The 25,674-nt window shown below is 41.6% G+C and overlaps 1 protein-coding gene across 3 annotated transcripts in view; it reads right to left on the reverse strand.

Annotated features, from left to right (window-relative positions):
• Nucleotides 1-17,077: 17,077 nt before the first annotated feature.
• Nucleotides 17,078-25,674, reverse strand: part of LOC108712595 (potassium voltage-gated channel subfamily KQT member 1) — a 36,895-nt gene continuing 28,298 nt past the window's right edge. For 2 of the 3 annotated variants that reach the window (XM_018254873.2, XM_041587982.1), the window contains 7 exons: nt 24,548-24,662; nt 23,833-23,844; nt 21,934-22,009; nt 21,335-21,429; nt 21,187-21,227; nt 20,258-20,319; nt 17,078-18,063 (listed from right to left, as the gene is read on the reverse strand). In XM_018254873.2, the coding sequence (XP_018110362.1) occupies nt 17,905-18,063; nt 20,258-20,319; nt 21,187-21,227; nt 21,335-21,429; nt 21,934-22,009; nt 23,833-23,844; nt 24,548-24,662 (560 nt within the window). In that variant the 3' untranslated portion in view covers nt 17,078-17,904. The remainder of the gene's footprint in view (nt 18,064-20,257; nt 20,320-21,186; nt 21,228-21,334; nt 21,430-21,933; nt 22,010-23,832; nt 23,845-24,547; nt 24,663-25,674) is intronic. The other variant, XM_041587983.1, reaches the window with a different exon arrangement.

Here is a 25,674-nt window from a genome sequence, read left to right on the forward strand (position 1 = left end):
TCTACGTGTAACCACTTGTCTCCCTTTTGTTTGTGTCTGGGCAACAATGTATCACAATCAGTGTGGGACTCTTGTCTCCTTTGCATGCTTAAAGGGGTGCTTCACCTTTAAGGCAACTTTCAGTGTGTTATAGAATGGCCAATTCTAAGCAACTTTTCAATTGGTCTTCATGATTTATTTTTTTAGAGTTTTAGAGTTATTTGCCTTTTTCTTCTAGCTCTTTGCAGCTTTCAATTGGGCGTCGCTGATAGGGTTGCCACCTTTTAATAAAATGCTCACCGGCTGGTGGTGGGGGCGGGAGCAAATGGGCGGGCCATAATGTAAAAGTGGGTGGGTCGCGGTGTAAAGAGGCGGGGCCTGAACACTCGATTGGCCAGAAGATGGCAAAAAAGCTCAATTTTGAGCGGGTTGGGGGCAGGCCGAGGGTTTTTGTTAGGAGTATTACAAATTTACCGGCAGCTAAATTGCCGGTAAATTTGTAGGGATGCACCGAATCCAGGATTCGGTTTGGGATTCATCCAGAATTCGGCCGAATCCTTCTGCCCGGCCGAACCTAATCCGAATCCAAATTTGCATAGGCAAATTAGGGGTGGGTAGGGAAATTGCATGACTTTTTGTCACAAAAGAAGGAAGTAAAGTGTTCCCCTTCCCAGGATTTGGTATCGGTATTTAAATTTACCTATACTAGATATGCCATGACCTGGATGAATGAAAATCTTCATAGTCATTCGGTTGAATCTTTCGCGAAGGATTCGGGGGTTCGGCCGAATCCAAAATAATGGATTCGGTGCATCCCTATAAATTTGTAATACCGGCCTTGGCAGAGCGGATCTCTCCCTGAAATGCCCACCAAGGGTTGCTACATTTTCTGAAAAACTTGGCGAGGGGGGCGGGAACAAAAGGGGGCGGTCTGTGACGTAGAAGGGGGTGGAGTCACGTACCATGATGCAAAAGGGGGCGGAGCAACATGCAAGATGGCCAGAAGGGTGGGGGGGAAAGGTACGTTCTGAGTGAATTGGGCAAGCCAAGGTCTTTTTTTTAAGGGTATTACAAATTACAGGCAACTACATTGCCGGTGAATTTGTAATACAAGCCCCAGCCTTGACAGGTCTTTTACCGGCTAGGCCGATAAAATACCGGCCAGGTGGCAACCCTATGCCCACCTTGAGGTGGAGATATCGGGCTGATCCAATCGTGGCCCTATTAGGGGCGTAACTAGAGTTTGGGAGCCCCCCTGCAGACAAACATGGGGGGCCCCGCTTCCCCCTCAAGAGAACTAATGAAGCACATGCTTGACCACACCCATTTTTGTGACCACACCCCCTAATTACCATGTTCATTTTACTAAATTGCGTGGTCTTTGGGGGTCTTAGTTACGTCACTTGGCCCCATGGCCCAACGATCGGTTCATAACGATCGTTTTTTCCTCTGCCCAATCGACATCTGGCCAACTCTAGGCCAGATATCGATCAGGGAAGCCCATCGGAGGGCCCCATACACGGGCCAATAAGCTGCCGGCTCGGTCAAATTGCTACTTTTTATTATTCATCTTTTTATTCAGGCCTCTCCTCTTTATAGTCCAGCCTCTTATTCATATGAATGCATGGTTGCTAGGGTCATTTGGTGCCTAGCAACCACATTGCTGAAATTGCTAGAGAGCTGCTGAATAAAAAGCTAAATAACTAAAATAAAAAAATAGTAATAAATATAAACCAATTTTTAAATTGCCTCAGACTATCACTCTCTAAATCACACTAAAATTTAACTGAAAGGTGAACTGCCCTTATACTGCCCCATCTGCTGCTGACCGTGTCTTCCCTACCTGGGCTGATAAGGTTGCCACCTGGCCGGTAAAAATGATGGTTGATCCCAATGTTATTAATAGGAAAAAAGATAAATATACAGGAAGGCCGGTATTTTTTTCCATAAAAGGTGACAACCCTAGTAGTATGCATTTTCCCTATAAATAACATTGGGATAAAGCTTCAGTTTTACCGGTGAGGCCAGTAAAATACCGGGCAGGTGGCAACCCTAATGCCAATGGGCCAGAGCCACCCTGTTAAATTGAATCATTTCTTGCTGAGCATGTTCTATGGTCCTGTCTCAATTTAAAGGACAAGTAAAAGAAGTAGCTAGAAATGTTGTACATGACGTTTTGTGCTTCTGTACCAGCCCAAGGCAACCACAGCCCTTCAGCAGTAAAGATCTGTGTCTCCAAAGATGCCCCAGTAGCTCCCCATCTTCTTTTCTGCTGATTCACTGCACATGCTCTGTGCTGCTGTCACTTACTGAGCTTATGGACCCACTCACAATATACAGTACACATAGAATAGAAATGTCACAATATAAGGCTGATTAGTAATTAATACAGATAATTACTACATGGCAGCACAGAAACCAGTGCAATTAGCATCAGAATTTAATAATCAGCAAATATTTCAGCTTATATTACAGGGGAAGCTAATTTTCTGATGGATAATTAGTGACGAGCCCTAAGCTTAGCTTCTCAACAGCCAATCAGAGCCCACTGAGCATGTGAGTGTCACAGACACTTTCCAAGATGGTGACCCCCTGTGACAAGTTTGAAGTCCTGGATCATTGCTGCTATTAAGAAGCTGCAATAAGTTCAGTATATATAACATGGCATTTTCATTTTTAGGGTTTAGTTCTCCTTTAAAGGGGTTGCTGAGAAAGGAGTGGTTCAACTTCAGACACTTTTTTTCAGCAGAAATAAAGACTTTTTCCAATTACTCTCCATTTTTTATTTGTGACTGTTTTTCTAATATTGAAGTGTAAAGTTTCATTTTTCACCTTCTAAAACAGCTCTGGCTGGGGGGGGGTCGCCGACTCTTTAACTGTTCTAAATTGATACATTAAGTTGATACATTTGAGCAGAATCCCTGAGTTTCATTAAAAGCAGCTGTTAGAATTGATACAATACTTGCTGATATTTCCCAGATGCTGCTGCAAAATGTATCAACTAATTGTAGCAACTAAATGTAGCAAATTGTTACAGTTCAGATGCTCCTGGATCACTGAGCTGCTGCAGAGAAACATGAGACACAAACATTAAAACCTTAAATTTGGGGAAAATAGTAAAAAATAAAAGATGAAAAGCAATTGAAAAAAGTATTTGCTTAAGGTGAACAATTTGAAAAAACTGTAAAAAGTGTTTCGAAGGTGAACAACCCCTTTAAAGGGAAATTATACCCTGTCATTATGTCGATTTTTTTTTTTTCATTTGAATTGAACCAAGTCCAGCCTGGTACTGACTAATGTAAGTTGGAGCTTCCATGCTGGTAGCAGTATTAAAGGAAAAGTAACATCAAAAAATGAACGTGTTTTAAAGTAATACAAATATAATACAGTGTTGCCCTGCACTGGTAAAACTGTTGTGTTTGCTTCAGAAACACTTTTATTGTTTATATAAATAAGCTGCGGTGTAGCCATGGGGGCAGCCATTCAAGCACAGGATACACAGTAGATAACAGATAAGTACTACTATAGTTCATATAAACAAGCTGCTGTGTAGCCATGGGGGCAGCCATTCAAGCATAGGATACACAGTAGATAACAGATAAGTACTACTATAGTTTATATAAACAAGCTGCTGTTTAGCCATGGGGGCAGCCATTTAAGCACAGGATACACAGTAGATAACAGATAAGTACTACTATAGTTCATATAAACAAGCTGCTGTGTAGCCATGGGGGCAGCCATTCAAGCACAGGATACACAGATAACAGATAAGTACTACTATAGTTTATATAAACAAGCTGCTGTGTAGCCATGGGGGCAGCCATTCAAGCATAGGATACACAGTAGATAACAGATAAGTACTACTATAGTTTATATAAACAAGCTGCTGTGTAGCCATGGGGGCACTCATTCAAGCACAGGATACACAGTAGATAACAGATAAGTACTACTATAGTTTATATAAACAAGCTGCTGTGTAGCCATGGGGGCAGCCATTCAAGCCCAGGATACACAGTAGATAACAGATAAGTACTACTATAGATTATATAAACAAGCTGCTGTGTAGCCATGGGGGCAGCCATTCAAGCCCAGGATACACAGTAGATAACAGATAAGTACTACTATAGTTTATATAAACAAGCTGCTATGTAGCCATGGGGGCAGCCATTCAAGCCCAGGATACACAGTAGATAACAGATAAGTACTACTATAGTTTATATAAACAAGCTGCTGTGTAGCCATGGGGGCAGCCATTCAAGCCCAGGATACACAGTAGATAACAGATAAGTACTACTATAGTTTATATAAACAAGCTGCTGTGTAGCCATGGGGGCAGCCATTCAAGTGAGAAAAGACTCAGGTTACACAGCAGATAGCAGATAAGCTCTGTAGAACATAATGGTATTATCGGTTATCCATTATTTATCCTGTGCCATATAGCCTTTTTTCAATTTCCACCATTGCTTCACAACAGCTTGTTTATATGAACTATAATAGTGTTTCTGACGCAAACACAGCAGTTTTACCCGTGCAGGGCAACACTACATGATATTTTAAGAAGCTAAAGTCAAACACTGCCCCCCTCTGGGCATCCTGATCAATGGCAGAACTTGGGAGTGATTCCTTTGTAACTAAGGAGCTCAGTCATTACTGGTGGAACGCTCCTTCTTCTTTAACACCTCTCCTTTTCTTTAGATTCCTCCGCCCCCTCCATGAAGAAGAAATCCCACAGAAAAGAAGTTGAAGACACAGCAGGCGGCAGCTTAACTCCTCCCCCCGAGGAAACGCCCAAGAAGAGCAAACCCAGCACGTAAAGAAATGGGGTTAGTATTAACCTGTGCTGGGGGGGAAGAGAGGTTACTTAGGCTTCAGACTCCATCTACCAATGTTCTTTTTATCACTATAGTAATAACAACAGGCACTCATGGATTTCCCACATTTACTACTGTAACCTGACATTCCTTACTTTAGGGGATTTTTTTTACCCTTTATTAATTATTTGAGGGGCAGGTACTGGGTTTAATCACTGCCTCCCTATTATAGCGACCCAGGGCCACCAAAATACAAAGTTGGCAAGGCCTTCCCACCAGGGGGCCCAGTTATTAGTTCACCCCCTACCTTGGCAATGGACTCTTCCAACTTAGTACTATAGGGTAGAGTCCTGCACGGAACCAATTTGTTAAACCCGACTCGGGAGCCAGACCCTCAACCCGCTAACCGACCAGACCGGCAAATACCTTATCCGCGACCCGCTGACCATCGAGAATCAGGAAGTGCTGTCGTTGTAAACCGGAAGTGACATCATCAGAAGTGGGCGTGATCAGGGGAAAAAAGTAAATTCGATATTGAGAGGACCCGCAGAACCACCTACCTGCATCTATACCTGCACCCGAAACTTCTACCTGTAACGCGCAGGTTACCCGCTTTTTTGCGGGTACCTGACCTGCTGCAGGACTCTACTATAGGGTCCTTGTTAAAAATACAGGCCAACTACACTTAATGCCTGGCCGTACCCCAGCCACACACTTACGCCCAGAACATGCCCATTATTTAAAGCAACAGCAGGGAATCCAGTAACTCTAGACCTGTCTGAACCTGCAGCTTGATTTGGTGTTGCAGGACTACAACTGCTAGCATGGTGTTACCTTGATATAATGTTGGAAGCATTCTGGGAGTTGTAGTCCTTGGGATCCATGCTTTGATTGTCCCGGCTGTCTCTTTATAAACTATGGGAATTCCTATTTGAGCATGCAGTGTAGCTTTCCCTGGTATCATTACAGTGCAGTTGTTAACCCTTTCATCTCTCTTTTCTTTTCTCTCCCTACAGACTCCAGACCACCCTCCCCCAGTGCTGGCTGGTTCCTGCCCACTCAGCCTGTTGTTCTCTGTCACTGGTGGGAGACCCTCGCAAGCACTGATACAGAGGAACACTACAGAGCCCGGGGCATATGATGTAGCATTTGTGCAATTAGGCACCTTCTCTCTTTTTCTCTCGCTCTTCTCTCACTACCTGTGTAATGTCCATCTCTCCCCATGTAGCACATAAATCAATTTAGAAGGGGCGGGGAGTGAAACGGGTTTCACCCTGATCTGAGTGAAGAGAAGTATTTGGGGGCTTTTTTTTTTTTACAGTTTTGAGACTCACAGAACCTCGTCAGCGCATGAGTGGCCCTTGCACATTATTCCGCAGCACATCACACTCGCACCCATTGGAATACAACTTCCAAAATCCTCATTTAGCCAATGCCCTTGGCAGGGAATCAGGGGGCCGTACAGTAGTAATCCCGACCCGCAAGCGACCCTAACCCGCCCTACCTTGGCCCGCATCCGACTTCCGGGTTGCTTTTATAGACCCGCGTGTCCCGCAAAAGGGGCAGGCGTGCAGACGCAGCGTCTATAAAAGACGAACCCAGAAGTCGGAAGCTGGCATTTGACGGTGGTCGGCCCGAATCCACCCAACCCGCGGGTTCAGCAGGAATCGGGCCAATCCGTATCTCTACCTGCTGAAAACTCGCTAAACCGGTGTATTAATGGCACATAACCAGGTTCATCCTGATGTATTTTCCCTTTAAATAGAATTTAACTTGTGACGGGCGAATTTGACCCGTTTCGTTTCGCCAAAGATTCGCCGTCGGCGAAATGATGCAGAAGCCCATTAAACTCTATGGGTGTCAAAATTTCTTTTCTTTTTTTTGACGTGCGTCATTTTTTTTTTTTTACGCACAAGTCTATGGGCGTCATTTTCATGGCGAAACAAGGCAAAAAATTTGCAGAGCCATAAATGTTACATATGACAATGTTTTATTGCATACAGAACATTCCTTCTCCACATTTGTACCTATGGATGGGAGCTGCCCTATCCCTTAAACAGTACAGTATGAAGGTATAGCTAAGGGTCGAATTGAAAATTATAATTTAATACTTTTGAGGTTGTTTTTTTGTGAAATTCGACTAGGGAATAGGTAAAATTCGATTCATGTTTTTTACAAAATTTGAACTCGATTTTCAAAATTTATCATGTACTGGCCCTAAGAATTCGAATTTGACTGTTCGCCACTTTAAACCTTTCCGAATTGCTGTTTTAGCCTACGGGGGATCAATATGGAGTTGTTTGATGGCATCCTGACATTCGAGTTTTGTTTATTTTTTTTTGGAGAAAGAAAACTCAAATCGAGTTTTAAAAACTCGAATCAAATTCGATTCAAATTTTTGGGTTGACCCCATTCACCCTGAATTTGAAAAATTCTATTTTTTTTTTATAAATTTCGCTTGGAATTTCGAGTTTATGGGAGTTTTTTTTTTTTTACAAACTCCTATGAACTCCAAATTCGACCCTTGATAGATCTGAGCCATAATGTATGCACAGAACATATTGCATATGGGAATATTTGCATGTATTTAATTTTGCATGTTGATGGGAGCTGCCATGTTGCATGCCGCCAGCTGAGGCATTGTCTGTAGAATTTCTATCCATTCGTTTATAGATCTTTCCTTCTAGAGACACACTGCATGATCTGGGGTGGATTAACTCCTCTATTGACCTCTGGGATTTGCCCCTCCCACAAGGCATTATGGGCAACTACAATTGTTCATAGGTCAACTGTCATTCAAGCAGCTCATATATATATATATATAATACAAAATGCAGTATACACTTGAGAATAATATTTTCACCCCATTACTAATATTCCCCCCCTTCAGGTCCTTTTTTTTTTTTTTTTTTTAAATGACATCTCATTAATTCAATACTTCAACAACGCTGCCATGTTTTTCGTTTTTTTAAAGGAACACTAACATATACATTTCTCTATAAAAAGCATGAACTGATGAATGTCAGTGTTTGCAAATTTGCCTCCCCCTACAGGCAGCTAATTTTTTTTTTATACAACCCTTACTTCCTGTTAGAAGGCCGCTGTTAAATAACAGGAAGTGACATATGCAAGGATAATGTCTTCCCCCCAGCCTACTGAATGAAAGCACTTATATCCTAATCAAGGACATATTTATTCAACAAGTGTGTAGCTTGATTTACCTGTCCCTTTAATATCATGCATTCCAAATACCCTCTTTATTTTTAATGCATCTGCATAACAATCCTTAAACTGACCCCCCCCTCCCGAAAATAATGTGTTTTGCATCTCTCATGTGCTGCAAGGTTACGAGCTCCACAGTGTTTTTTCTTTTTTTAATGATTTTATTATTTTTTTTTATGTGTGTACATATAAATTTATATCTATTTTTTAATTTGTAATATGTTTTTTTTTGTTTTTGCAAATTCTGGTCTTATAAACACTGGCAACAGCTGTTTGACAGAAGATGGGTTGTTAGCTTTATCCTTTTATCATTTTTTTCTTCTATTTTTGTGGCGTGGGTGTGCACTCATAATTCAACCAACAGGTTCCGTTATTAAAAAAAAAACAAAAAAAACCCAAGGGTCTCATTCCTTTTCTTTAGTACAACAGGATCCCTTCCTCAGCAGCGAAGGGGTTAAACTCAATACTGGGAATTTACTCATTATTGCTGCGTTAAATAGAAAAAAAAATGGACCTATTCCTACATTTTATATTCATGTTTGTGGTTATTAAATACCTGATTTTTTTATTTTTTAATCTTTAAAGCATAAGCAAACCTTAAAAATAAGTGAATGTAAAACTGATGAGAGTTCTATTCTGAGCACTTTTGCAATGTACATTTATTATTTATTTATTTTAAATTCCAAGATATTAAGGGATACATGTACTGTTAATATGAATGAATTTTGTTCCAACAGCGCCACCTGCTGGTCAGTTTCTGACCAGTCTGACCAGCAAGTAGTTAAGGAAGTTGTCAGGAGAAAGAAAGAGGCTGCTCTGATGTTCTTCTGCTTAGGAAAGATTTGAGAAAGGTTTCTAATTTTCTAACCAGAAGAATATCAGAGCAACCTCTTTCTTTCTCCTGACAACTTCCTTGACTACTTGGTGGTCAGACTGGTCAGAAACTGACCAGCAGGTGGCGCTGTTGGAACAAAATTCATTCATATTAACAGCACATGTATGCCTTAATATCTTGGAATAAAAAGAAAATAAATAATGAATGTAAATGAAAAAAGGGCTTAGAATAGCACTCTCATCAATTTTACATTCACTTATTTTTAAGGTTTATTTATCCTTTAATTAAGCATGCATGAATAGGTCAATCACAACCCTGTATGGCTACCCAATAGGAAACTGTATCAACAGTGCCTTTTTTGTTGTTGAAAATTATGCAGTTTGCAATTGGTCTTCTTTTTTCCCCAAACCATCACAGCAGTTTGAGATTTCAGCTGGTTGCTAGGGTCCAATTTATCCTAGCAACCAGGCAGAGGTTTGAACGAAAGACTGTAGGAGAGGGCCTGAATTCTCTTGTTTACAGGGCTGTAGGGTTCTGTTTTCTCAATTTATCATCTGCAGGCAAAGTTGCCTTTGACAGGGTTACAGACAAGATATCTACCAGGGGCCCACTTTAAAGAAGGGGCCCAGATTTTTCTTGGGCAGAGTTTGGCTAGGTGAGGACATATAGGGTCCCTCTATTCCTTATAGCAACCCACGAGGGGTATGTTATAATGTCCTAAATTTGGGATGTGCTTAAAAAAATTCTGCAGTAGTGTATGGATTGCCCCGCCCCTGAGGAGCCAATAGTGCATAATAAAAAGGCAATGTAGCATCTTTTATATTTTAACATAAGCAAAAACAAGTAAATTTCCCATCTGTTTAATAGATCTTTGATTCCATATCATTCAGATATGATCTAGGTCAATTTCCAGTTGGAGCTGACCCCGCCCCCTCCTATCTCTCCACCCAGGAGGAAGCGAGGGGGAGGGGTAACGCTCTGCATAGCCAGTGTATGTAGCAAACTAAATGATGGCAGGATTTCAGGTGCGTGTGAGTATTGCTGTGTAAAAAAAAAACAAAAAAAAACACTGAGACATTGTACTAACTTATTTATGTTTAAACAAGAAAAAAATGAAAAGACAAAAAAAGAAATTGTTTAATCTAGAAAACTGATGCATTTTTTTTTTTTCATGAAGCCAAAGCGGCAGAATTTGTGCGTCTGTAAATGCCTTGTTTTGGGGGTTTTTTTTCTCCATTTGTAGCTTTTTTTTAAAGTAATTTTTTTGCCTATTAATGGATTGCAGACTGAGCCAGATGCTTTTGTAAATCTTTTTACAGTTGAAAAAAATCAAAAAAACAAGATAATAATGGTTTGAAATGTCTAATTTCTGTTCCTACGTCATGCAATCATTTACATGAAATAAATCTACGCAGAAAGCAGTGTCTGTGTGTTTTTTATGGGGTTTATTTGGGCATTTAAAGGACTTGCATTTTGTATATAGGAATACCTTGTACATAGGACTACCTGGCATAGTTTTTTTGTATCTCTCTGTACAGACTATGAGCAAATATAGTGGGCTGTTCATGCTGAATTGTGCTTAGTACAGAGAATACCTATGCTGCCATAGTTTTATGGGATCTCTCTGTACAGACTATGAGCAAACTTAGGGGCTGTTCCTGCTGAATTGTGCTTAGTACAGGGAATACCTATGCTGCCATAGTTTTATGGGATCTCTCTGTACAGACTATGAGCAAACTTAGGGGCTGTTCCTGCTGAATTGTGCTTAGTACAGGGAATACCTATGCTGCCATAGTTTTATGGGATCTCTCTGTACAGACTATGAGGAAACTTAGGGGATTGTTCCTGCTGAATTGTGCTTAGTACAGAGTAATACCTATGCTGCCATCGTTTTATGGGATCTCTCTGTACAGGTTATGAACAAACTATGGTGGCCGTTCCTGCTGAATTGTGCTTAGTACAGGGGAATACCTATGCTGCCATAGTTTTATGGGATCACTTTGTACAGACTATGAGCAAACTTAGGGGCTGTTCCTGCTGAATTGTGCTTAGTACAGGGAATACCTATGCTGCCATCGTTTTATGGGATCTCTCTGTACAGGTTATGAACAAACTATGGGGGCCGTTCCTGCTGAATTGTGCTTAGTACAGAGTAATACCTATGCTGCCATAGTTTTATGGGATCTTTATACAGGCTATCAGCAGACCTAGAGGGCTGTTCCAACCAAATAGTCTTGGACCACAACTGCCTATATACTCCAGCATATTATCAAGGGTTAGAGCATGATGGGAGTTGTAGTCCAACATCTACAGGGATGTCACCCAATAAAATGTGCCAAAAGGACCAACAGCCAATGAGAGCTGTGCTTGCTCTGCTCACTCTGGTTTTGGTACAGCAACTTTATTTCTAGCTTTGGGCGCCCATGCGGCATTATGACTCCACATTTGAGGTTTAATTACAAGGTAACATAGTAAAGCTGGATTCTGATAGGAGAAACCTCATGTATCTGCCATTATGCTTTCTGATTTGGGGCCCTAGAAGGTGGAAGAGTTTTAGGTCCCCTTTAAGATAGTTCTAGGTTGTAAGGGCGCAATCTTTACTTTTTTCCAGGAGCAGGATTCTGTAGGGTGCCATTTATCAGTGGTAGCTAGGGATGGGCGAATTTGACCCGTTTCGCCCAAAATTCGCCACCGGCGAAATGTTGCCGATGACCATTAAATTCTATGGGTGTCAACAAAAATTTTGTCGCATGGCAAATTTTTTTGGACGCGCGTCTTATTATTTGACGCACAATGCCATACAAGTCTATGGGCGTCATTTTTTCGGTGAAACAAGGCGAAAAAATTTGCCCATCCCTAGTGGCACAGTGTAAACCATCCAACATTTCCTCCCTTTGTCGGGTGGAATTAAAGGACTGGTTCACTTTGAATTAACTTTTAGTATGTTATAGAATGGTTAAGCCTAAAATACTCTTCATTTGGCCTACATTTTTTTTAATTTTATAATTTCTGAGTTATTTGCCACCTTCTGATTCCTTTCAGCTTTCAAAAAAAAAAAAAATACTCAGTAAGGCTCCAATGTATGTTTATTTATTGTTTATTGCTACGTTTTATTATTTTATATATTTTATTTTATATGTAGGCCCTCTCCAATTATATTCCAGTCTCTTATTCAAATTAGTGCATGGTTGCTAGGGCAATTGCGACCCTGGCAACCAGATTGCTGAAGTTGCAAATCGGAGAGCTGATGAATAAAAAGCCAAATAAAAAGAATAAATAAATAAAATGAAAACCAATACTAAAAAGTTTATATAGGGCCTTACAAATCCCTTTAGGACTACCAGGCACCCCAACTATTTCATGCCCTGGAAACAATGCAAATATAATAAATATAAATTATATAAATATAATTCTGAGCAACTTCCCAATATCTGTGAAAGACTGGCTAAGTTGGGGTTGTTCACTATGGAGAAGAGGCACTTAAGGGGTGATATAATAACTATGTATAAATATATGAGGGGATCATATAATAATCTCTCTAATACTTTATTTACCAGTAGGTCTTTCCAGCTGACACAAGGTCACCCATTCCGATTAGAAGAAAAGAGGTTCCAGCTAAATATTCGGAAGGGGTTTGTTACAGTGAGAGCTGTGAAGATGTGGAATTCTCTCCCTGAATCAGTGGTACAGGCTGATACATTAGATAGCTTTAAGGGTAAGGTCACACCTGGAGATTCGGGGAGATTTAGTTGCCCGGCGACTAATCGCGTCTTCTTTGGGGCGACTAATCTCCCCACGCAGCTTCCGCCTGCTATAATGAAAAAACGCCTGCGGCATGGCACTCACGGAGCTTCGTTTTCCAAAGTTTCCTCGTCAGACGGAAGCAGTTCGGGGCGATTAGTTGCTCCAAAGAAGAGGCGATTAGTCGCCGGGCAACTAAATCAACCCGAATCTCCAGGTGTGACCTTACCCTAAGAAGGGGTTGGATGGTGTTTAGCAAGTGAGGGAATACAGGGATATGGGAGATAGCTCATAGTACAAGTTGATCCAGGGACTGGTCCCATTGCCATTTTGGAGTCAGAAAGGATTTTTTCCCCCTCTGAGGCAAATTGAGGCTTCAAATTGTTTTTTGTTTTGCCTTCCTCTGGATCAACTGGCAGTTAGGCAGGTTAAAATAGTTAAAAGGTTGAACTTGATGGACGGGTGTCTTTTTTCAACCTGACTTACTATGTTACTATTTTACATTCCTCAATCTCGCTGCTTCTATCGTTATTTGTAAAAGTAATTTATGATCTCTGCACTGCTGGTTTGGACTCCGGAAACAATGTAGCAGAAGCCAGCTGATTAGAACTGACCTCTTGTCAACAGTCAGAACCAGAGAACAGAAAGTGACACACAGATTCATAAATTTGCTTTGGGGACAAATTATATTCCCATAAAAACCCTGTACGTGTGTGTCTGTATTGTTGCCGATGGGGTTAGACGAGATGGAGCGGTAGATTTGTTTCTAGGTGCTGACACCTTATTTCCGCACACACCACTCACTATGAAGATAAAGAGATAAGCTTCTGGCACACAGTCCCTTTGCTCTGCATCTACACGTCTTAATCTTTTTTTTTTTCACGTTCTTGTTGTTTTTCACAATGTTCTGTTTTGCATTCTGTGTGACTGGCATGCCGACGAGCCAATCAGAAGGCTGAGTGCTGGAGGGGGTTTGGAGTCATTGGTGATGAGGGGGAGAGGTGGAGCCAACTTTTAAGGTGGAGCGGAGAGATGTTGCCTGCTTGTGATCTCGCTGGAAAGGGAACATGCCTGCACATGAAACTCTTTAAACATAATAATAATTCTAATGTTTATTCTCCCAGAAATAGTAGCATAAGTTGGTTTTAGGAGAAAGAAATATGCATTTTCTTCCTTTTAAATTGATACCGACACTAAAAATTTTCTTTTCAATATAATAATCTACATTAAGGGGCAGATTTATCTATAAGGTCGAGCCGAGGTAAATTTTCAAATTCCAAAAATTCGAACTTCGTGTACTTTGACTAGGGAATAGTCCAAATTCAATTTGAATTTGAAAAAAAATCGAATTTTCAAAATTTATCATGTACAGTCTCTTTAAGGGTAAGTCAGTTTGGGGAGATTGGTCGCCGCAAAGACGAGGCAATTAGTCGCCAGACAACCAAATCTCCCCAAAACGCCCAGTGTAGACTTACCCTAAAAATTTTACTTCGACCATATTCTCCATCTAAAACCTGCTGAATTGCTGTTTTAGCCTATGGGGGACCTCCTAGAACCTACTTGGAGTTAATTAATTGGTGGACTTTGAAAAATCAAAGTTTTTTTTGGGAAAAAGTTTTATTCGAATTTGATCGAACACGCTGTTACTTTCATTCGTACTAGTTGAATTCGGCCGAAACGAAAACGGACCTATTCGGGCAAACAAAAAATGTCAACTTAATTTCAGCTGGTCTTTTTTAATTCAAATTTCTAAATTTTTCAAATTTGAAATTTGATAAATATGCCCCTAAAAGTTACCTATAGGTCATGTTGATCGTTTTTCGCTGATAAATCTGCTATTATAAGTAATTGCCACTTGAAGTTCCTAAACCTGACAGTTTTGCCAACCTGACTGTCCCTTCTCAACCTGTCAGTTAGAGTTTCTAATGCTAACGGACTCCTGCTGCACAAATATGGCAGCCCCCTCATACAGGAACATAGGGCATCAGACAGGTAATGTAAAAGCATCAGGCAAATATTTTTATGGCAAAATTATAAATAGCATTCAAAGACAATGTTATGATAGATAATAAAAAATCTTATTTTCTGGGGTCAGTATCTCTTTAAATAACTAAATTTGCCACCAGCTGCCTCCCCATTACTGTGGATTCTTAAAGGAGTAGTTGACCTTTAACTTTGACCTTTAAGTTAACTTTTAGTATGTTATAAAATGGCCAATTCATATCACCTTTTCATTGGTCTTTAATGTTTCTTTTTATATAGTTTATGAATTATTTGCTTTCTTCTCCTGACTCTTTCCAACTTCCAAATGGGGGTCGCTGTCCCCAGCAGCCAAAAAACAACTGCTCTGTGAGGCTACCATTTTAAAGCTATTGTTACTTTTAATTAGGGATGCACCGAATCCAGGATTCGGCTCTGTATTCGCCCAGGATTCTGCCTTTTTCAGCAGGATTCTGCTCGGCCGAACAGAATTTGCATATGCAAAGTAGGGTCGGAGAGGGAAATCATGTGACTTTTTGTCACAAAACAAGGGATTAAAAAATGTTTTCCCTTCCTACCCCTAATTTGCATATGCAAATTAGGATTCGGTTTGGTATTCGGCCGAATCTCTCGCGAATTCAGCCGAATCCAACATAGTGGATTCAGTGGATACTTTTTATAACCTTTCTATTCGGGCCCTCTCCTAATAATATTTTAGTCTATCATTAAAACCACTACCTGGTTGCTAGGGTAATATGGACCCTAGCAGCCAAATATCTGCTAAAACTCCAAACTGAACAAAAATCGAAATAATTAAAATAACCACGAATAATAAAAATGAAGACCAATTGCAAATTGATTCAGACTATCGCTCTCTTCCTCTCGTCCCACTAAAAGCTAATTTTAAGGTTTAGTTGGCTTTTAGTATGATGTAGAGAGTGATATTCTGAGTCAATTTTCAATTGGTTTCCATTTCTTATTATTTGTGGTTTTTGAGTTTATTCTTTTGATTCAGCAGCAATTTCAGCAATCTTGTTACTAGGGTCCAAATTCCCCAAGCAACCTCGCATTTAAACATGAGACTGGAATATGAATAGGAGAGGCCTGAATAGAAAGGCGAGTAATAAAAAGTATCAATAACAATAAATGTGTAGCCTTACAGAGCGTTTGTTTTTAGACGGGGGTCAGTATTTTCCTTTTTGAAAATTGGAGAGAGTCGGAAGAAAAAGACAAACAATTAAAAAACTATAACAATTAAATAGATCAATTAAAAAGATGCTTAAAATTGGCCATGCTGTAATATACTCTAAGTTAATTCAGAGATGAAACACCCCTTTTAAAGGGGATCTGACTGTTTTTCTGCCTAATAACAGAATATCCATTCATTCTCACTGGCCAATGTAATTGCGCCTGGAAGCATTATTCATACTTGTTTTCTTTCATTATGCAAAATACTGTTTCTGGGTGGAGTTTCCCTTTAAAAAAAACTTTTGGACTGTTTGATACATCATTTTGCCAGCTTTCCAGAGTCATGTAGTTTATGAATTATTTGCCTTCTTCTCCTGACTCTTTCCAACTTTCAAATGGGGGTCGCTGACCCTAGCAGCCAAAAAACAACTACTCTGTGAGGCTACCATTTTAAGTCTATTGGTACTTTTTATTAGGGATGCGCTGAATCCAGATCGAAAATCTTTGGCCAAACATAGGAGTTCTCCCTCTCCACCCTCCTGCCCAATGGACAGAAAACTCATGCAAGGCCACACCCACTATGGGCACCTTCCAATCTTTCATGAAAACCCAACATACATATGTAGAGAGAGTGAGAGTCTTCTTTTCCCCGTGGGGCTCATGGCTTTGGTTCAAGGGTGCTGGGGTACCCCCAGAATCACCTATGTGATTCCACAAGTGGTTGAGTCTAAACCAAGTAGTAGGCAACTCTTAAAGGGATACTGTCGTGGGAATTTTTTTTCCCAAAAACACATCAGTTAATAGTGCTGCTCCAGCAGAATTCTGCACTGCAATCTGTTTCTCAAAAGAGCAAGCAGACTTTTTTATATTTAATTTTGAAATCTGACATGGGGCTAGACATATTGTTAGCTTCCCAGCTGTCCCCAGTCATGTGACTTGTGCTCTGATAAACTCCAGTCACTCTTTACTGCTGTACTGCAAGTTGGAGTGATATCACCCCTCCCTTTCCCCCCCAGTAGCCTAACAACAGAACAATGGGAAGGTAACCAGATAACAGCTCCCTAACACAAGATAACAGCTGCCTGGAAGATCTAAGAACAACACTCAATAGTAAAATCCAGGTCCCACTGAGACACATTCAGTTACATTGAGTAGGAGAAGCAATAGCCTGTCAGAAAGCAGTTCCATCCTAAAGTGCTGGCTCTTTCTGAAAGCACATGACCAGGCAAATGACCTAAGATGGCGCCTACATACCAATATTGCAACTAAAAAAAAAATATACACTTATGGGTTCAGGAATAAAATTTTATATTGTAGAGTAAATTATTTGCAGTGCAAACATTGTAATTTAGAAATAAAAACTACACCATAAATGATGCGGGTTGCGGGTACGGGTCGAGTTACGGGTTCCAAAAACCCGCTCAGGTCTCTACCCCAGCTGACCAATGTCCACCTTTTGGCCAAATATCAGCAATAACATAAAAACAACACAACAGTTTTAGGAAGGTTATTACATTTCAGATTTGCATATACTTCCAGACTCGGCAGTCATTAAAGTTTATTTCTTTTTGGGGTTACAATCATACGCACACTACACACGCGGCACCTGGAACGCATCATGTCACACACACACACATCTGGGTTCTAACACACTCGTTCCTTGAGTACTGATTGGAGCACAGATGAAGTGGGAGTGGATTGTGCTCATCTGAGGTCAACATAAGGCAAGTGGGTTCACAATCCTTTATACAAGTGATCATGTCAAGTGCAGGACGAGTATTGGGAGCCCCTAACATATGAGCTGCTCTCGGAATGTTTATGGGGCTTGAGTTGTAACGATTGAGTAGATAAAGCCTTCTGCTCCATGCTGAATGAGTATGGTTTATGGGCTTTCCATTCTGTTTGGGCAATGTGCTTTCTTGGGCAGTTCAGCTGGGTTCTACATAGTCCAGAGGAAGAAGTCAGACTATGTAAACAATGGAGATGGTGTCTCCCCATTATACAGGGAGAGGTCCCCCATTGACTACAGAGTAACCTTTACTATCTTAGTGTGAGTGAACTCTCTCAGTAAAGGTGGTGTCTCCGAGGAGCTGCTGTCTCATATGGTTAGAACTTCTTCTTTTTACTTGCAAGTGATTGGGATGCTCCTCAGAACTTGCGGCTGTGGGTGGGGGAGCTGGGGGAAGGGCGCAGTTGATGGGAGGCAGGTGAGGACGGTTGGGAGGACTGCGCCTGATCCTCTTCTGGCACCAGTTGAGTTCGGAAGATGTGTAGGATTTCGTCCAGTTTATGATCCATCCGATTCACCTGCGGGAAATGTTGGGAGAGTTGAAGGTTCTTATGGAAGCAGGGAGGTATGTATGGTACTCGGGCCCACTTTAAAGGTCTGTTTGTATTTCTAAACCCATTGGGCTTGCGTATCTTATTTTACAAACAGAGAAAAGGAATGGAGCCTTAAAGGAACAGTAACACCAAAAATGAAAGTCTTGTAAAGAAATTAATTAATAAAATGTACTGTTGTGCTGCACTGATACAACTGGTGTGTTTGCTTCAGAAACTCTACTATAGTTTATAGAAACAAGCTGCTGTGTAGTCATGGGGGCAGCCATTCAAGCACAGGATACACAGTAGATAACAGATAAGTACTACTATAGTTTATAGAAACAAGCTGCGGTGTAGCCATGGGGGCAGCCATTCAAGCACAGGATACACAGTAGATAACAGATAAGTACTACTATAGTTTATATAAACAAGCTGCTGTGTAGCCATGGGGGCAGCCATTCAAGCACAGGATACACAGTAGATAACAGATAAGTACTACCAAAGTTTATAAAAACAAGCTTCTGTGTAGCCATGGGGACAGCCATTCAAAGCTGAAAAGGGAGAAAAGGAACAGGATACACAGCAGATAACAGAACTTATCTGTTATCTACTGTGTATCCTGTGCTTGAATAGCTGCCCCCATGGCTACACAGCAGCTTGTTTATATAAACTATAGAAGTATTTCTGAAGCACCAGATTTGTCAGTGCAGGGCAACTGTACATTATATTGTCATTCCTTTAAACCCCTTTCATTTTCTGGTGTCACTGTTCCTTTAATCCTTAATTAATTCCCCCTATTCTAACTGAAAATATAAGCAGAGGTGAGATGGGGACAGACTCCTGGGAAAACAAATAGAAAGCTTATGTAGAAGGGGACCCTGTTCTCCTGGCTACCATAAGTCTGGGTGTCTGGGGACGTTCTCCCCCCCTGTGTCTCACCCAGACAATACGAGTGTTTATGGCATTAGTCTGTGCCAGGTTTGTAGCTCTTGCCAAATAATTGGAGCATGTTCCAGCTCAGTAGGCCCGGCACACAATTAGGGCAGATTTAAACTCTGTCTTAGGTCAGAACTTGGTAGGGGATGAAAGCTGAAGGGAGGCACTGACCCCATGTGCAAGTTCAGGGGACCACAGTGTTCCTCGTCTGTATTATTCAGCCTGGGAAATCATCACAGAGAGTGGGGGGAAGGCCAGAGAGTAGGGGCAGCTGGCTAGACAGGAGAGTTATAAGGTATTGCAGCCATTCAATGGGGATATGAACTGTACAGCCTGCCCTCCTGACTTGCAATGAGTGTATTGGTCCAGCCAGTGTGAGACTAGGCCTCCTAGGGCCCACCAGAGATCCTGATATCTAAAGCCCTTACAGCGAATCGAGACCTTACCAACGTTTTAGGTTTATGGTGGAAACAAGATAGGGCTGATGGCACTTTTCCCAGACCTTGTCCTCAGCATCAAAAGCCACTTTAAATAACTGCAGCAATCTGAAGCAGCCGGCACAATACCCCAAGTGCCATTGCCCCTGTTGTACTTAACCTCTTAATATCCTTTATTAAAGGTAAACTATACCCCTGAACAATATACTGAATAAAACAGCTCATGTGTAAAACCCTGCTTCATGTAAATGAACCATTTTCATAATAATATACTTTTTTAGTAGCATGTGCTATTTAGTAATCAAAAATAGAAAATTGCCATTTTAAAAAATAAGGGCCGCCCCCTGGGATCGTAGGATTCACGGTGCACACAAACAAACCATACATGTTAGGTCACATGAGCCAATTAACAGACAGAGTTCTGCCATTTGCTTCCACACTTCTTCCTGTTACAGTAAGAGCTGCAGTATTTCTGGTCAGGTGATCTCTTCCTGTTACAGTTAGAGCTGCAGTATTTCTGGTCAGGTGATCTCTGAGGCAGCACACAGACCTTCACGAAATTGTGGTTCAAGGCAAGAGATGTAAAAGGGCAATATGTATTAACTTGGGGGGTATAGTTTACCTTTAAGTCCAGCACTCTCTGGTCTTATTATTAATAATAATAATAATAAAAAGGATTTATTGTTCAACATTTCGGCTCACAATAGAGCCTTCTTCAGGAACACCTATACCATGTAACATAGACTGACTGTCTCTCTCTGCTCAGATCTCTTGCTAAACCCTCTCCCCAGCACCCCCATCTGTACCTTTTCCTCCAGGCGCATGATCCGAGAACCAACCGTGTAGTATCCCTTATCCACTCCTTTCTCTGTAGGGGGAAAAAAAACAATATTAATGGAAATATGCCACCGCTGTGATGCTCGTTGAGCTGAGGCAAATTGGAGAGGCTTCAAATGTTTTTTTTGCCTTCCTGGATCAACTGGCAGTTAGGCAGGTTATATATATATTTAGACTTGAAAGGTTGAACTTGAACTTTTTCAGCCTAACTTACTATGTTACTATAAACCAGAGATGACCCCCTGCTACTGGATCTGTTCATAGCACCCCCTGCTGGTCAGTATTCCAGGCCCCCTATAACACTTTTTATTCTGCCCCCTGCCCCGCTCCCACTACCTCTTTGATCGCTTCAATTTCCTCCAACCATTGTACCTTAGGTAAGTGCCTCCCTTGCCTACCCCTAGGCCCTGGCACCCATATATGAGACACACCTAGGGTTGCCACCTTTGCTGATGGCTATACCCAAACACTGGGGGTGGGGCACTGATGTAATAACAGGCATGATGACATCAGAGGTGGGCACAATGATGTTGGTGGAGTTATGACACCAGGGTGAAGCTATTGCATCACTTTAATGCAACTGGTTTGATTTCTATCCAGTTTTCTCGCAACGTTTTAAAGTGTTGATGCCAAGTTCAAAACCACACAGGCGGCAACCCTATCTCTAGCTATGTTCTGCTTGATGAGTAAGCCCAACAGATATAAGATCTATTATACAGAACTCTTATTATCCAGAAATATGTTGAGGTGAGTATCTTAGTATTTAAATGTTTTTCATGTATTGGCCAGATTATTGTTCGGGTTTCATAAGGCTGAAAGCCGAACAGACCATACAAAACTGGTCAAAACCGAACAGGTGGCAGCCCTAGACACACCACTGCTATTCTGCAACTATTACCTGGCAGAAAGAGTCCTGGTTTGCCCAATGAATGATCCAACCTGGAAGGAAAGTGCCGAAAGTAATTAGTAAATGTCAAAATGGTCAATGTCAAGGGAGTGGACATAAGTGGGACCAGACAGGGGATTGGGAATTGTACAGCCATTACCTTCTCTGCAGCTCTTTGATCCGTACCATCATATTCAAGTGTCCCTGGGAATACTGCTCAATCACGTCCCTCACGTCGTACGGTTTCCGAGCTTGCTGGGAGTTTGGGGAAAACCAGTGAAAAACATATACAGTATAATAATATCTTTTCCCCCCATTCCTGCCATAGAGATTTTAGGCTCCATATATATATATGTTTTCTGCACCCCTGTTATAAATAACTGTATCTAAATACTTGCCTTTGTGCTTGGAGGGGGTTTTATAGAGCCCTATAACTTTCATTTTCATGTTTCATTTGGGTTTGGCCAGGTGAGTGCATGCATTTTGTTCCTGTGAGTGTTAATTACTTCACTTACACTTTCAATCTTGCCTAAACTGCCATTGTTTACTGCCATTGCTCTCTTGTCACCTACAATACTTGTTAACAGCCCTGTTACAAGAAGGCACTGGGGGTTTTCCTGGTGAGTAAGGGGTGTAGTTTGGTGTCATGTGTGCCATAAAGTGGTGCTGCTTATTATTATTATTATTATTCTACGAGGCTTTATAAGTGGGTGGAAGATAAGTATCAATACAAGTACTTATTCTAATTCATTCACATACCTGAAATTTTCGGCGGGCTACAAAATACTGCATCCTGCGTGTGACCTTCACCACCATCATGTGAGCTTCTGTCAGCCTACGGGGGAAAGAGTGTTAGCTTGTGTGCCTGGGACCTATGAGGAGAGGTCAGGGGACCACTCTCATTTGCAAACACACCCCCATTTTCCCCAGGCCCGGATTTGTGGCGAGGCCACATAGGCCCGGGCCTAGGGTGGCAAAAAATAGGGGCGGCATGCCGCCCAGCCGCATTATGGGGACGTGTGCGTCACCATTTAATTACACCAGCTGCGCCAGTGCTTTTTCGCCGGCGCGCTGGGAAGGGAAAGTGTAGGTGGCACGATAAGACCGCGCGGCCGCCTGGTCGGACCGCGTGGCCGGCAAACAAATCTGGCGCTGATTTTCCCGTAACTTATGTGTAATAGGCTAAACCATCATAAAAACTGGAGGAGGGGGGAGCACCAAGACCATTCAATGTTTTCTGCTTCTGAGGGAGAAGAGGCCTCTCCTGGGGTCCTAATTTATGTGAATGCACCTAAATTAGGACCCCAGGAGAGGCCTCCTTCCCCCTCTTCTGAACCACACCACTGTGTCCACCTGGGGAGGCCCCTGCAGGGATACTAATTTAGTTAAATAGTTTCGTTTTCCATTATAAGGGCAGAGACACATGCTCAGATTCAGCGAGATTAGTCGTCCGACGACAAATCTCCTCTTCTTCAGGGCGACTAATCTCCCCGAACTGCCTCCTGACGGCTAGAATGTATATCACCGACAAGATGGCAATCGGTGCACTTCGTTTTCTGAAGTCGTCCGAAGTTGCCTCACAAGGAAACTTCGGGCGAGTTCGGAAAACAAAGCTCTCCGAGTGCCATCCTGCCGCCGATTTAGATTCTAGCCGGCGGGAGGCAGTTCGCAGAGATTAGTCACCTTGAAGAAGAGGCGATTTATCGCCGGGCGACTAAATCTCCCCGAATCTGAGCGTGTGTCTCTGCCCTAAACTGTATATTCCCTTGCTGGAAGCAGCATAGGAATGCCTTGAGAGTATCTGAGCTGTAGCTAGGTCTCGCTTGTCTGTAATTTCTTGCCAGGTCAGATTCTGACCTTAAAGGGATTTTTATTATGTTTTTATTTCTAAATTACACTGTTTACACTGCAAATAATTCACTCTATCATGTAAAATTCAATTCCCGAACCAGCAAGTGTATTTTTTTTAGTTGTAATATTGGTGTGTAGGTGCATCTCAGGTCATTTTGCCTGGTCATGTGCTTTCAGAAAGAGCCAGCACTTTAGGATGGAACTGCTTTCTGGCAGGCTGTTGTTTCTCCTACTCAATGTAACTGAATGTGTCTCAGTGGGACCTGGATTTTACTATTGAGTGCTGTTCTTAGATCTACCAGGCAGCTGTTATCTTGTGTCAGGGAGCTGTTATCTGGTTACCTTCCCATTGTTCTGCTGAAGGGCCACTGGGGGAGGAAAGGGGTTTATATCAATCCAATGTGCAGTACAGCAGTAAAGAGTGACTGAAGTTTATCAGAGCACAAGTCACATGGCTGGGGGCACCTGGGAAACTGACAATATGTATAGCCCCATGTCAGATTTCAAAATGAAATATAAAACAAATCTGTTTGCTCTTTTGAGAAACGGATTTCAGTGCAGAATTCTGCTGGAGCAGCACTATTAACTGATGTGTTTTGAAAACAAATTTCCCACGGCAGTATCCCTTTAAGAAATCTATGAAGGCAATTTATATCACTAATGAATTGGACATCTACTCAAAGGTGGTGTATTTTAACCCAGAAGGGAGTGAACCGACAGGACCAGTTTTAAAGTAGTCCAGAACCATTGGCATATACTCACAGCAAGCACACTCACACACCAGCCAAATGCTGAGAAAGGACTCACCTGCTCATGGTGCTGTTAAGGGGAGACAAATGGATGTTGTTATGAACATCATGATGGAGACACGGACAAAGGGACAGGCAGATAGAATGCAGATGACTAGACGTGGAATAACTACATGTTCTTTATGAGAGAGATATAGAGACTGTCAAACATAGGAGTAAGAGTGAGTGTAGCCAATCACAATCGTTCTAGGGATGCAACAAACTCAGTCTTTTATGGAGGGTCCAGTGTTTCAGATGAATCCTAAACTCATGGATTTGGCACATCCCTAATGGTTATATTAAGAATCAAATTTGCAGTAATTTCCTTGCTGTCTATAGCTTCTATAAAATTGTATTTGACACAGCGTTGTCCACTGTTTCCAGTCTGCCTCTTAGTCCTCCTGTAGTCTTACAATACTCTTATATGAAGCCAACAAAGGCTGCAGCTTATTTGTATGATCATTTCTTTTTCCTTGTGGGATGACAGGCCCAGACTGGCAATCTGTGGGTTCTGGCAAATGCCGAGGGGCTGCTATAAGTTGCCATAGAAAGTAAGTATTTAGTGGGCTGGTGGAGGCTGATTGGGCCTCTGTTTACCTGAAATGGCAGGGCCTATTGTGAATCTCATTCCGGACCTGTGGGATGAGTCTTGGCCAGTTAAATGTGGTTTAATATAGGAAACTCAGTACAGCCCTTACAGGGAGAGAGAGAGAGGTTGGTTGAAAGGAGCTTACTGTGAAAGATCTGTAACAGCTGGCAGAGCACTTTCCTCGCTCATTCCGTCCATATCATCTGTATAGCTGTTTGTCCGTGAGATGTCCGGGAGGGACTGCCCCGGTCGTCCTCTTCCTGCAGGGAAACAGAGAGAGTCAACCAACAAAAAACATTGAGAAGTCTACCCAGCTGACATATTTTGCTTCCATTGCAGCCAATCGTAAATTCTCAACTTACTCCCATTACAGACAACTTTCCTGAATTCTGATCCCACTTCCATCACAGCCAATCCTAATTCCCATGTTTCCCCCATCAAAGCCAATCCTGAATTACCATCCCACTCTCATCACAGACAATCCTTAAAGGGCATGTAAAGGCAAAAAAATAAAATCCCATTTTTACTTTCTTTAATGAAAAAGAAGCCTATCTCCAATATACTTTAATTAAAAAATGTGTACTGCTTTTATAAAAAACCTGACTGTATGCAGTGAAGTTCTCCCTTCATTTACTGTTGTGGTTAGAAATTGTCAGACAGGCGCTAACTGCTCTGCAGGGAAACAATCATACTTATGAACAGCAGGGGGAGCCCCCGCCTTACTTCCCAGCCATGCAGAACTCAAGCAGCTTTGTTTGTTTCCCTGTAGAGCAGTCTGCAAATGTGTAGAGATTTGTATTGGATTTTATTTTTGCCTTTACATCCCTTTTATTGTTTCCAACTCCAGCTGCAGGCACAAAGATCATGGAGCCAGATTTAAACAGATAAACTGGGATTCTATTTGGAGGATTATTTTGCTGCAGCCACTGGTTCTGCAGAGTTGAAGAAAGTTTGTATTAAACAATACAAAAACTATAAAATCCACATTAGATTACATGACAACACAGGACCCAGTGCAGTCTGTATATTCTGATTATTAATCAGTCTTGCTGTATCGGCTTCTGGCAGATATTATTTGACTTGTGCTGTTTTGATAATTTATGACGATCCCTAAGCAGCCCAGACCACACTGAGCATGTGCACAGTCTTGGTCTTGCAAAGATGTTTAACAAAGTTACAAGTTGGGGGCACCCTGTGGCCAACTTTGAAAGCATAAATCATTTGTTTGATTAGGCTTGTGGTGCAGTAAGTTCATGTTTATGTTTAGTATAC

Source organism: Xenopus laevis, chromosome 3S (genome assembly GCF_017654675.1).
Source record: "Xenopus laevis strain J_2021 chromosome 3S, Xenopus_laevis_v10.1, whole genome shotgun sequence".
NCBI classification, from domain to species: domain Eukaryota; kingdom Metazoa; phylum Chordata; class Amphibia; order Anura; family Pipidae; genus Xenopus; species Xenopus laevis.